Source organism: Lithobates pipiens, unplaced genomic scaffold (genome assembly GCF_037356315.1).
Source record: "Lithobates pipiens isolate NorthernLeopardFrog02 unplaced genomic scaffold, aLitPip1_a1.2 Scaffold_23, whole genome shotgun sequence".
Classification (NCBI taxonomy): domain Eukaryota; kingdom Metazoa; phylum Chordata; class Amphibia; order Anura; family Ranidae; genus Lithobates; species Lithobates pipiens.
In genome coordinates this window covers 14,514,597-14,527,659 of record NW_027507785.1, presented here as the reverse complement: position 1 = coordinate 14,527,659, position 13,063 = coordinate 14,514,597, and the positions used below count along the sequence as shown (strand labels likewise).

Here is a 13,063-nt window from a genome sequence, read left to right as displayed (position 1 = left end):
ATTTTTAACATTTTTTTCCCACAAATAGAGATTTCTTTTGGTGGTATTTGATCACCTCTGGGTTTTTTATTTTTTGTTAAAAAGATTAAAAAAGATCAAAAAAAAAATACAAAATCGTTTTATATTTTGTTAATAAATTTTGCAAACAGGTAATTTTTCTCCTTCATTGATGTACGCTGATGAGGCTGCACTGATGGGCACTGATAGGCTGCACTGATGGGCACCAATAGGCTGCATTGATGGGCACTGATAAGGTGGCACTGATGGGCACTAATAGGTGGCACTGATGGGCACTAATAGGCGGCACTGGTGGGCACTAATGAGGTAGCACTGGTGGGCACTGATAGGTGGCATTGGTGGGCACTGATGGGTAGCACTGATGGGTGGCACTCATGGGCAGCACTGAAAGGCATTGATAAGTGGCACTGAAAGGCACTAATAGGTGGCACTGATAGCTGGCAATTATAGGTGGCAGTGATGGGCACTGTTGGGTGGCAGTGATGGGCACTGATCGGCACTGGTAGGTGACACTGATAGGCAGCACTGCTAGTTGGCACTGATGAGGAACTGATTGGCACCACTGGGGGGCATTGGTAGGTAGCACTCGTGACACTTATTGATAGCTGGCAATGATAGGTGCCAGTGATGGGCACTGTTGGGTGGCAGTGATGGGCACTGATCGGCACTGGTAGGTGACACTGATCGGCAGCACTGCTAGTTGACACTGATGAGGAACTGATTGGCACCACTGGGGGGCATTGATAGGTAGCACGCGTAACACTTATTGCTGGCACTTATGCACTGATTTGTGGCACTGTGTGGGCACTGGCAGGTGGCACTGGAAGGCAGTATTGGTGGGCACAGATGAGGCGGCTTCGCCTCTTCCTCTTCTGGACCGATGTCCCTTGCACAGAAGCCGGCGATCGGCTTTTTTTTCTCCTCACGTTGACAAAAAAACAAAACATTACCGATCTTCTGTTTACATCACGTGATCAGCTGTCATTGGCTAACAACTGATTACGCTGTAAGGGGCCGGGATCGATCCCTTACCATTGACACGTTGATCACAGCAAGTGCAGATCAGTTGAGCGGGGAGAGGGGAGGTGAAGTGAGCAGGGGAAAGAATGCCTGTACACAACAGAACGTATCTGCGAATCAGATGCGTCCCATAGAAGAACATGTGCCTGCAATTCGCACCGCACTGCCTAGAAAACACACACAATTTTTGGGCAATGCGGCGTGCAAATGCAACGCACATATGTGGACCAGACTGATTGAAAGTAATAGATTTGAAAATGTTCTGCAAATTGGATGCGGTGTAAGCCTCAGACGTAACATATGAACAAACAATATTTCGCTATTGTGTATACTTGTCCCTATTAAGATACCAAGTGTCATTTCTGTCTGCTTTCTTTGTTCCTCCGATATCAGCATTATTCACTTCTGACAAGTTTTCCTGACACCAAGAGAAAAAAGGTGATGGGGAGGGACCTCCAGCAGATTGACATCCTCAGCTCTGTTCATGGGAGCTGTGTGGAGGGGTGTGCGCCACTTTCCTAAAACTTCAAGGGACAAGGGAATTTAAACCTGGATAGTTAGCAAGTATGAGGCAGCTGTTTTGGGCCCCACAACAATGACAGGGCCCAGGGCAGCTGCCCTTTTTGCCCTGCCTTAACCACTTCAATACAGGGCACTTTCACCCCCTTCCTTCCCAGCCCAATTTTCAGCTTTCATCGCTCTAGCGCTTTCAGTGACAACCTGCCATCCATGGTTGCTCTTCTGGCTTCTCTGTGGCTAGGGACGCCATCCAGCTTCTCCAATGCACCAGTGCCCTCTGTGCGCAGAGCGATGTCCATGAGGTGGATCAGAGCGCCCCCCCTTACACCAGAAGAGCCTGTTTGATACTTTTATCTTGTGAGTGTTTTTATTCCTATGACTAAACTGCTTGTTTTAATACTACATTCAGGTGGCGCTTCCTGCTTTTCTCTTCCGGCTTGTCTCTTCCGGCTTGTCTCTTCCGGCTTGTCTCTTCCTGCTTGTCTCTTCCTGCTTGTCTCTTCCTGCTTGTCTCTTCCTGCTTGTCTCTTCCTGCTTGTCTCTTCCGACTTGTCTCTTCCTGCTTGTCTCTTCCTGCTTGTCTCTTCCTGCTTGTCTCTTCCGACTTGTCTCTTCCAGCTCGTCTCTTCCGACTTGTCTCTTCCGACTTGTCTCTTCCTGCTTGTCTCTTCCGACTTGTCTCTTCCGACTTGTCTCTTCCTGCTTGTCTCTTCCGACTTGTCTCTTCCTGCTTGTCTCTTCCTGCTTGTCTCTTCCTGCTTGTCTCTTCTGACTTGTCTCTTCCGGCTTGTCTCTTCCTGCTTGTCTCTTCCTGCTTGTCTCTTCCGACTGGTCTCTTCCGACTGGTCTCTTCCAGCTCGTCTCTTCCGACTTGTCTCTTCCTGCTTGTCTCTTCCTGCTTGTCTCTTCCTGCTTGTCTCTTCCGACTTGTCTCTTCCTGCTTGTCTCTTCCTGCTTGTCTCTTCCGACTTGTCTCTTCCAGCTCGTCTCTTCCGACTTGTCTCTTCCGACTTGTCTCTTCCTGCTTGTCTCTTCCGACTTGTCTCTTCCAACTTGTCTCTTCCTGCTTGTCTCTTCCGACTTGTCTCTTCCTGCTTGTCTCTTCCTGCTTGTCTCTTCCTGCTTGTCTCTTCTGACTTGTCTCTTACGGCTTGTCTCTTCCTGCTTGTCTCTTCCTGCTTGTCTCTTCCGACTGGTCTCTTCCGACTGGTCTCTTCCGACTTGTCTCTTCCAGCTCGTCTCTTCCGACTTGTCTCTTCCTGCTTGTTTCTTCCTGCTTGTCTCTTCCTGCTTGTCTCTTTCGGCTTGTCTCTTCCTGCTTGTCTCTTCCGACTTGTCTCTTCCTGCTTGTCTCTTCCTGCTTGTCTCTTCCGACTTGTCTCTTCCAGCTCGTCTCTTCCGACTTGTCTCTTCCGACTTGTCTCTTCCTGCTTGTCTCTTCCGACTTGTCTCTTCCAACTTGTCTCTTCCTGCTTGTCTCTTCCGACTTGTCTCTTCCTGCTTGTCTCTTCCTGCTTGTCTCTTCCTGCTTGTCTCTTCTGACTTGTCTCTTCCGGCTTGTCTCTTCCTGCTTGTCTCTTCCTGCTTGTCTCTTCCGACTGGTCTCTTCCGACTGGTCTCTTCCGACTTGTCTCTTCCAGCTCGTCTCTTCCGACTTGTCTCTTCCTGCTTGTCTCTTCCTGCTTGTCTCTTCCTGCTTGTCTCTTTCGGCTTGTCTCTTCCGGCTTGTCTCTTCCTGCTTGTCTCTTCCTGCTAGTCTCTTCCGACTTGTCTCTTCCAGCTCGTCTCTTCCGACTTGTCTCTTCCGACTTGTCTCTTCCTGCTTGTCTCTTCCGACTTGTCTCTTCCGACTTGTCTCTTCCTGCTTGTCTCTTCCGACTTGTCTCTTCCTGCTTGTCTCTTCCTGCTTGTCTCTTCCTGCTTGTCTCTTTCGGCTTGTCTCTTCCTGCTTGTCTCTTCCGACTTGTCTCTTCCTGCTTGTCTCTTCCTGCTTGTCTCTTCCGACTTGTCTCTTCCGACTTGTCTCTTCCTGCTTGTCTCTTCCGACTTGTCTCTTCCAACTTGTCTCTTCCTGCTTGTCTCTTCCGACTTGTCTCTTCCTGCTTGTCTCTTCCTGCTTGTCTCTTCCTGCTTGTCTCTTCTGACTTGTCTCTTCCGGCTTGTCTCTTCCTGCTTGTCTCTTCCTGCTTGTCTCTTCCGACTGGTCTCTTCCGACTGGTCTCTTCCGACTTGTCTCTTCCAGCTCGTCTCTTCCGACTTGTCTCTTCCTGCTTGTCTCTTCCTGCTTGTCTCTTCCTGCTTGTCTCTTTCGGCTTGTCTCTTCCGGCTTGTCTCTTCCTGCTTGTCTCTTCCTGCTTGTCTCTTCCTGCTCGTCTCTTCCGACTTGTCTCTCCCTGCTTGTCTCTCCCTGCTTGTCTCTCCCTGCTTGTCTCTTCCTGCTTGTCTCTTCCTGCTTGTCTCTTCCGACTTGTCTCTTCCAGCTCGTCTCTTCCGACTTGTCTCTTCCGACTTGTCTCTTCCTGCTTGTCTCTTCCGACTTGTCTCTTCCAACTTGTCTCTTCCTGCTTGTCTCTTCCGACTTGTCTCTTCCTGCTTGTCTCTTCCTGCTTGTCTCTTCCTGCTTGTCTCTTCTGACTTGTCTCTTACGGCTTGTCTCTTCCTGCTTGTCTCTTCCTGCTTGTCTCTTCCGACTGGTCTCTTCCGACTGGTCTCTTCCGACTTGTCTCTTCCAGCTCGTCTCTTCCGACTTGTCTCTTCCTGCTTGTTTCTTCCTGCTTGTCTCTTCCTGCTTGTCTCTTTCGGCTTGTCTCTTCCTGCTTGTCTCTTCCGACTTGTCTCTTCCTGCTTGTCTCTTCCTGCTTGTCTCTTCCGACTTGTCTCTTCCAGCTCGTCTCTTCCGACTTGTCTCTTCCGACTTGTCTCTTCCTGCTTGTCTCTTCCGACTTGTCTCTTCCAACTTGTCTCTTCCTGCTTGTCTCTTCCGACTTGTCTCTTCCTGCTTGTCTCTTCCTGCTTGTCTCTTCCTGCTTGTCTCTTCTGACTTGTCTCTTCCGGCTTGTCTCTTCCTGCTTGTCTCTTCCTGCTTGTCTCTTCCGACTGGTCTCTTCCGACTGGTCTCTTCCGACTTGTCTCTTCCAGCTCGTCTCTTCCGACTTGTCTCTTCCTGCTTGTCTCTTCCTGCTTGTCTCTTCCTGCTTGTCTCTTTCGGCTTGTCTCTTCCGGCTTGTCTCTTCCTGCTTGTCTCTTCCTGCTAGTCTCTTCCGACTTGTCTCTTCCAGCTCGTCTCTTCCGACTTGTCTCTTCCGACTTGTCTCTTCCTGCTTGTCTCTTCCGACTTGTCTCTTCCGACTTGTCTCTTCCTGCTTGTCTCTTCCGACTTGTCTCTTCCTGCTTGTCTCTTCCTGCTTGTCTCTTCCTGCTTGTCTCTTTCGGCTTGTCTCTTCCTGCTTGTCTCTTCCGACTTGTCTCTTCCTGCTTGTCTCTTCCTGCTTGTCTCTTCCGACTTGTCTCTTCCGACTTGTCTCTTCCTGCTTGTCTCTTCCGACTTGTCTCTTCCAACTTGTCTCTTCCTGCTTGTCTCTTCCGACTTGTCTCTTCCTGCTTGTCTCTTCCTGCTTGTCTCTTCCTGCTTGTCTCTTCTGACTTGTCTCTTCCGGCTTGTCTCTTCCTGCTTGTCTCTTCCTGCTTGTCTCTTCCGACTGGTCTCTTCCGACTGGTCTCTTCCGACTTGTCTCTTCCAGCTCGTCTCTTCCGACTTGTCTCTTCCTGCTTGTCTCTTCCTGCTTGTCTCTTCCTGCTTGTCTCTTTCGGCTTGTCTCTTCCGGCTTGTCTCTTCCTGCTTGTCTCTTCCTGCTTGTCTCTTCCTGCTCGTCTCTTCCGACTTGTCTCTCCCTGCTTGTCTCTCCCTGCTTGTCTCTCCCTGCTTGTCTCTTCCGGCTTGTCTCTTCCTGCTTGTCTCTTCCTGCTTGTCTCTTCCTGCTTGTCTCTTCCTGCTTTTCTCCTCCTGATTGTCTCTTCCGACTTGTCTCTTCTGACTTGTCTCTTCCGGCTTGTCTCTTCCTGCTCGTCTCTTCCGCCTTGTCTCTTCCGACTTGTCTCTTCCTGCTTGTCTCTTCCTGCTTGTCTCTTCCTGCTTGTCTCTTCCTGCTCGTCTCTTCTGACTTGTCTCTCCCTGCTTGTCTCTTCCTGCTTGTCTCTTCCTGCTTGCCTCTTCCTGCTTGTCTCTTCCTGCTTTTCTCTTCCTGCTTGTCTCTTCCTGCTTGTCTCTTCCTGCTTGTCTCTTCCTGCTTGTCTCTTCCTGCTTTTCTCTTCCTGCTTGTCTCTTCCTGCTTGTCTCTTCCGGCTTGTCTCTTCCTGCTTGTCTCTTCCGGCTTGTCTCTTCCTGCTTGTCTCTTCCGGCTTGTCTCTTCCTGCTTGTCTCTTCCTGCTTGTCTCTTCCGGCTTGTCTCTTCCTGCTTGTCTCTTCCGGCTTGTCTCTTCCTGCTTGTCTCTTCCTGCTTGTCTCTTCCAGCTTGTCTCTTCCTGCTTGAAGTAGAGGAACTGCTGGGAGCAGCATATTGTATACGCAGCAGCTTTTTCGAATTTGGAATCCAGTTTAGACCAAGTGTTCATAGTTTGAGCAAAATGGGACGTTGAAGTTGTGTTATCACCCAAAGAGATGGAAGCTCACGATAACAACCTGTGGACTTTGGTAACCCTGGAACGTTTTGTGTTTGAGCAAGTGAAAACTAAGCAAGGAAGTTGTCTTATTTTATACAAATCCATACACCGGTTGCATTTAAAAATAAATGTACAGTAATACTAGAAAAAAAGGAGAGCAACGGGCGGGACTTTAAATGAGGCACAGGGAAGCAAGAAAATCTGATTAGATAAAAAACAGGTTTTAATAAGTTCAAATAGTCATATATTGCACATATTTTTACACATAATCATAAATTAATATTTAGAATTTCATCAAAATATACATTCCAACAAAGACTTGATAGTACATACATGAGAATCTTCACATAAAATAAATACCAGTTATCTATGGATATGTGGCACTCTGAAGTGTCACCTAAAAATAAATAAAGACAAAAATCGGAATGAATCAAAGATGGAACGTTCATTCTTTGTTAAAAGATGTGTATACAACATGGGATTTGACAGCTCTACGCGTTTCGTGACCTTTTTATCACTCATCAGGAGCAGAACCATGAAGGTAGCCTATGGATAAAGAAAACAACCATATTTGGAAATATCTAGGGAAAAAGCTGGACAAATATACAATGTGGAGAAACCCACATGTATCCTAGATCCATAAATTTGCATATATACCTGCGCAGAGGTGGTGCAGGACACCGGTAGTCAGGCCAAGCCATAGATGCCACAGATCGGGGCTGAGGGGGCAGGATCAAAGCGACAACCAAACGCACGAATGGCAACCCAAGCAGGTCCAAGTGTAGGATGAGACACAGATTCAGTGTTTGAAAATGGAGTGATGGGTGCTGATGGAACATCTAAAAGTGAAACAATCAAAAAATCTAAATGTGACAAGGGAATGTGGGGAGAATAAGTGGTGTTGAGAAAAGAAAGGGGAAAGGAATGAAAATAAAAAAGGAGAATGAAAATGAATATGGAAGAAAAAATGAATAATAATCATAAAATAATATAATAAAAAGTGCAAGGAAAGGTTGGATAAAGGGATGTGAATTGGAAAAACTTAGGTGATGAGAATTACAAAAGTGAGATCAGGTGAGTGAAATTAGAAAAGTAGCAAAAGGGAAGAATAGTTCTAGAATAAAAGAAATACAGATGTAAGGGTGCGTAAGAATACTTGAGTGGAGGTAAAAAAACATAATGTGTGTGTTTGAAGGGAAATGTAGCAAAAGACTGCAGAAGAAAGATAAGACCTAAGTATAGGAACCTGCTCAGGGAAGAGAACCCATGCAGAGGGCGCCGCCCTAGACCTACCCCCAACGCCATGTAGCCGATACAGGGAAGGGCAAGGGAAGCATCACCAGCTGCCCGCCATGCCAGCCAGGCTTGGCAGCCGCGAGCGTCGGACCGAGCCCTTCAATCGTCGGAGATCTACAACCAAGCAGCCGGTATAAGTACGCCACGAGGACGCTGAACTTCCGGCGCTGGAAACATGACGTCGATGCGCAGTGGACCCCGCCAGCCCTACGTCAGAACCGGGCGGAGGGGAAATCCAGTGCGCATCGCAACCCCGGGACGTAACAAAGAACAGCACAGCCATAAGACAGGCAGCGTCCAACACCACCGATGCGCATGCAGCAAAAATACACAGGGAAAATATAGTATCCAATTGATTGTTGGTATGTTGAAAGCAATAGAAAATAATAAAAAATAAAAATGGGATTGAAAAAAGAATAAAAAATAAAAAATAAAAAAATAAAAAAAATGTAGAAAAAGAAAATAATTAATTGTTAAAGCGTCCCTGTGCCTCCATCCCTAATTACATAGTTAAAAATGGGGAGCAACAATGTTTGGGACTTTAAATGAGGTATATGTAGGGGCCGTTCAAAACCCCTCCTCCATCCCGGGTTCAATTCTAGAAAAAAAGGAGAGCAACGGGCGGGACTTTAAATGAGGCACAGGGAAGCAAGAAAATCCGATTAGATAAAAAACAGGTTTTAATAAGTTCAAATAGTCATATATTGCACATATTTTTACACATAATCATAAATTAATATTTAGAATTTCATCAAAATATACATTCCAACAAGGACTTGATAGTACATACATGAGAATCTTCACATAAAATAAATACCAGTTACCTATGGATATGTGGCACTCTGAAGTGTCACCTAAAAATAAATAAAGACAAAAATCGGAATGAATCAAAGATGGAACGTTCATTCTTTGTTAAAAGATGTGTATACAACATGGGAGTTGACAGCTCTACGCGTTTCGTGACCTTTTTATCACTCATCAGGAGCAGAACCATGAAGGTAGCCTATGGATAAAGAAAACAACCATATTTGGAAATATCTAGGGAAAAAGCTGGACAAATATACAATATACATGTGTGGAGAAACACACATGTATCCTAGATACAGAGTGCCACATATCCATAGATAACTGGTATTTATTTTATGTAAAGATTCTCATGTATGTACTATCAAGTCCTTGTTGGAATGTATATTTTGCTGAAATTCTAAATATTAATTTATGATTATGTGTAAAAATATGTGCAATATATGACTATTTGAACTTATTAAAACCTGTTTTTTATCTAATCGGATTTTCTTGCTTCCCTGTGCCTCATTTAAAGTCCCGCCCGTTGCTCTCCTTTTTTTCTAGAATTGAACCCGGGATGGAGGAGGGGTTTTGAACGGCCCCTACATATACCTCATTTAAAGTCCCAAACATTGTTGCTCCCCATTTTTAACTATGTAATTAGGGATGGAGGCACAGGGACGCTTTAACAATTAATTATTTTCTTTTTCTACATTTTTTTTTATTTTTTTTATTTATTTTTTTCTTCTTTTTTCAATCCCATTTTTATTTTTTATTATTTTCTATTGCTTTCAACATACCAACAATCAATTGGATACTATATTTTCCCTGTGTATTTTTGCTGCATGCGCATCGGTGGTGTTGGACGCTGCCTGTCTTATGGCTGTGCTGTTCTTTGTTACGTCCCGGGGTTGCGATGCGCACTGGATTTCCCCTCCGCCCGGTTCTGACGTAGGGCTGGCGGGGTCCACTGCGCATCGACGTCATGTTTCCAGCGCCGGAAGTTCGGCGTCCTCGTGGCGTACTTATACCGGCTGCTTGGTTGTAGATCTCTGACGATTGAAGGGCTCGGTCCGACGCTCGCGGCTGCCAAGCCTGGCTGGCATGGCGGGCAGCTGGTGATGCTTCCCTTGCCCTTCCCTGTATCGGCTACATGGCGTTGGGGGTAGGTCTAGGGCGGCGCCCTCTGCATGGGTTCTCTTCCCTGAGCAGGTTCCTATACTTAGGTCTTATCTTTCTTCTGCAGTCTTTTGCTACATTTCCCTTCAAACACACACATTATGTTTTTTTACCTCCACTCAAGTATTCTTACGCACCCTTACATCTGTATTTCTTTTATTCTAGAACTATTCTTCCCTTTTGCTACTTTTCTAATTTCACTCACCTGATCTCACTTTTGTAATTCTCATCACCTAAGTTTTTCCAATTCACATCCCTTTATCCAACCTTTCCTTGCACTTTTTATTATATTATTTTATGATTATTATTCATTTTTTCTTCCATATTCATTTTCATTCTCCTTTTTTATTTTCATTCCTTTCCCCTTTCTTTTCTCAACACCACTTATTCTCCCCACATTCCCTTGTCACATTTAGATTTTTTGATTGTTTCACTTTTAGATGTTGCATCAGCACCCATCACTCCATTTTCAAACACTGAATCTGTGTCTCATCCTACACTTGGACCTGCTTGGGTTGCCATTCGTGCGTTTGGTTGTCGCTTTGATCCTGCCCCCTCAACCCCGATCTGTGGCATCTATGGCTTGGCCTGACTACCGGTGTCCTGCACCACCTCTGCGCAGGTATATATGCAAATTTATGGATCTAGGATACATGTGGGTTTCTCCACATTGTATATTTGTCCAGCTTTTCCCCTAGATATTTCCAAATATGGTTGTTTTCTTTATCCATAGGCTACCTTCATGGTTCTGCTCCTGATGAGTGATAAAAAGGTCACGAAACGCGTAGAGCTGTCAACTCCCATGTTGTATACACATCTTTTAACAAAGAATGAACGTTCCATCTTTGATTCATTCCGATTTTTGTCTTTATTTATTTTTAGGTGACACTTCAGAGTGCCACATATCCATAGATAACTGGTATTTATTTTATGTGAAGATTCTCATGTATGTACTATCAAGTCCTTGTTGGAATGTATTTTTTGATGAAATTCTAAATATTAATTTATGATTATGTGTAAAAATATGTGCAATATATGACTATTTGAACTTATTAAAACCTGTTTTTTATCTAATCGGATTTTCTTGCTTCCCTGTGCCTCATTTAAAGTCCCGCCCGTTGCTCTCCTTTTTTTCTAGAATTGAACCCGGGATGGAGGAGGGGTTTTGAACGGCCCCTACATATACCTCATTTAAAGTCCCAAACATTGTTGCTCCCCATTTTTAAGTACAGTAATACATTTTAGTAAATACAATCATAGCTGCACACATTGTTATTTTAATTCTCGGAGGTCATTTATGCAGCCATGGCTGAATGCATTTCTGACATCAATTAGGATACTGGCTGTGACAGCTAATGGTCCCACTGGAAAACTTGCCATCTTAATTCAAAGCAAAGCTTTACCTTTCTAAAGGCTATAAAAGCCTTGTTGAATTGGACTGTCTTAGTTATCTGATATATAGAATTAGGAGAATAATTTAGGAGGACCCATATTCAAAGTATCCTAATATTATCCTAACTGAAATGTTATGATTAGTCTACTGTGTGCTACAAGAAATAAAGCCTATCCCCAGTTCTACGGATGGAGAACATATCAACAACCTACACCAATTTTGTCCTTGTTGGGCTTGTCCAAATGGAATCATTAAGATTCTTGTATGCACTACTTACTTTTGCAGTATATTCAACTTCTTTCTTTGTGAGTTCAATGATTGTCTATGTAACCTGGAGGGAGGAAAGTTTGCATGAACCGATGTACATCTTTATATGCGGCTTGGTCCTCAATGTGATGTTCGGAAGTTCAGCTTACCTCCCCAAGCTGCTGATTGACTTATTGTCCAAAAATTCAACTATTTCTCTCTCTGGGTGTCTATTTCAGGCCTTCTGCATGCAGTCTTACGCAGCTGCTGAAATTATTACTTTCACTGTTATAGCATATGATCGATATTTGGCGGTAGGTCACCCTCTTAGGTACTCCGCCCTGATGACCAACTTGACCAGTCAAAAGTTACTGCTTGCCATATGGGTTTTTGTTATTATGGGTATATGTGGGGTTGTATTGTTAACAGCAAGGCTGACCTTTTGTGGGGAAGATATCAACAATGTCTACTGTGAGACCATGTCCCTTCTACGACTTTCTTGTGGAGATATCACAGTTAATAATATTTATGGAATAACGTGGACCTTGCTCATCACAGTTAGCCCCATGCTTTTAATTATTTATTGTTATATAAAGACGACTGTCATCTGTCTCAAACTTCCTGCGGAAGCCTCTCAGAAAGCCGCCCAAACGTTGGTGACTCATGCAATCGCTTTTAGCGTTTTTATGGTTGGAACTCTGTTTATTGTCTTTAGGTACAGACTAAGCAGTAGTTCACTCTCAACTGTTGCCCATGTTGTCATCTCTATGAGTGGTATGAGTACATCTGTTACGGTTAACCCTCTGATCTACGGCATAAGGACCAAGGCTCTCAGAATAAGAATCGCACGCACTCTGCAGAAGATATTAGGAAACTCAAAATAACACGCTTAGTTCATATTTTCTTTAGATTTATCATCTTTGTAACTATGTTTATTCATTTATCCATTTCATGTAGTCATACGGCATGAAGCAGAAAATTCGATTTTTAATAATGAGGAAGGTAAGGCCTGGATCATACCTCTGCAGTCCATTAGGTCAGGTGCTAATATGTATTGTGAAGTAGGAGCCCATTCATTTAGAATGGGTTGCTAACAGACACCAATGTGGCCCAAAATGCACCATCCTATTTTTTTTCTTAACACAATGCACACGTATTGCGGCATTCTGCCACATAGCTACATTGTACGTTTGGGTGGCGTTGAAAATGAATAGCACTACAATGCACAAAGGCAATACAAGCAATATGATCGATGTTTACTGGTTGATTCACAAAAGAGGTTTCGTGAAAATGTGCAATCACCAACCATTTTTAAGATAACAAAGTTTGGGTGGTAATCTTGCTGGTAAGTTGTTGATTATCACATGGTTTCCCTATAGAAGTATTTCTCTACATAAAGGATAGCTGTACTGGTAAACAAGCTAAGGCTAACAGCCCCCCCCCCCCTTCTCCCATTTTATCTATTTTATCTATACCCCCTTGTACTTGTTCAGCTCAACAGACAGCTCCTTCAAGATGCTGTAGCCTATAACAATGACCTGTCCACTTCTGAGTGCAGTATTGCCATGCATATTGCCATCCATACCTTTTCTTTGTAGGCTTTAATGGGGAAGCTGTCTACTTGCAAGCCTATATGTTAATGTATTTTCCATTATGCCGCGTACACACGACCGGACTTTTTGAGGGACTAGGTCCGACGGTCTTTCCGACGGATCTTCGGCGGAGTTCCGACGGACTTTCTGAATGAACGGACTTGGCCACACACAATCACACCAAAGTCCGACGGATTGGAACGTCATGATGTATGACTGGACTAGAATAAGGAAGTTCATAGCCAGTAGCCAATAGCTGCCCTAGCGTCGGTTTTTGCCCGTCGGACTAGCATACAGACGAACGGATTTCTCGGTCCAGCGGAGTTCCGGTGGAAAAATTTAAAACATGTTCTAT

General features: G+C 44.5%; 1 protein-coding gene across 1 annotated transcript; it reads left to right on the top strand.

Annotated features, from left to right (window-relative positions):
* The first annotated feature begins 11,058 nt into the window (after positions 1-11,058).
* Positions 11,059-12,000, top strand: LOC143926844 (olfactory receptor 11A1-like). Its single transcript, XM_077450883.1, has one exon. It carries the CDS (start codon positions 11,059-11,061, stop codon positions 11,998-12,000), a length of 942 nt encoding a protein of 313 aa, XP_077307009.1.
* Positions 12,001-13,063: the final 1,063 nt, after the last annotated feature.

Excerpts from the sequence above, each read along its gene's own strand:
- LOC143926844 (XM_077450883.1), top strand. The coding sequence starts at position 11,059 with ATGGAGAACATATCAACAACCTACACCAATTTTGTCCTTGTTGGGCTT.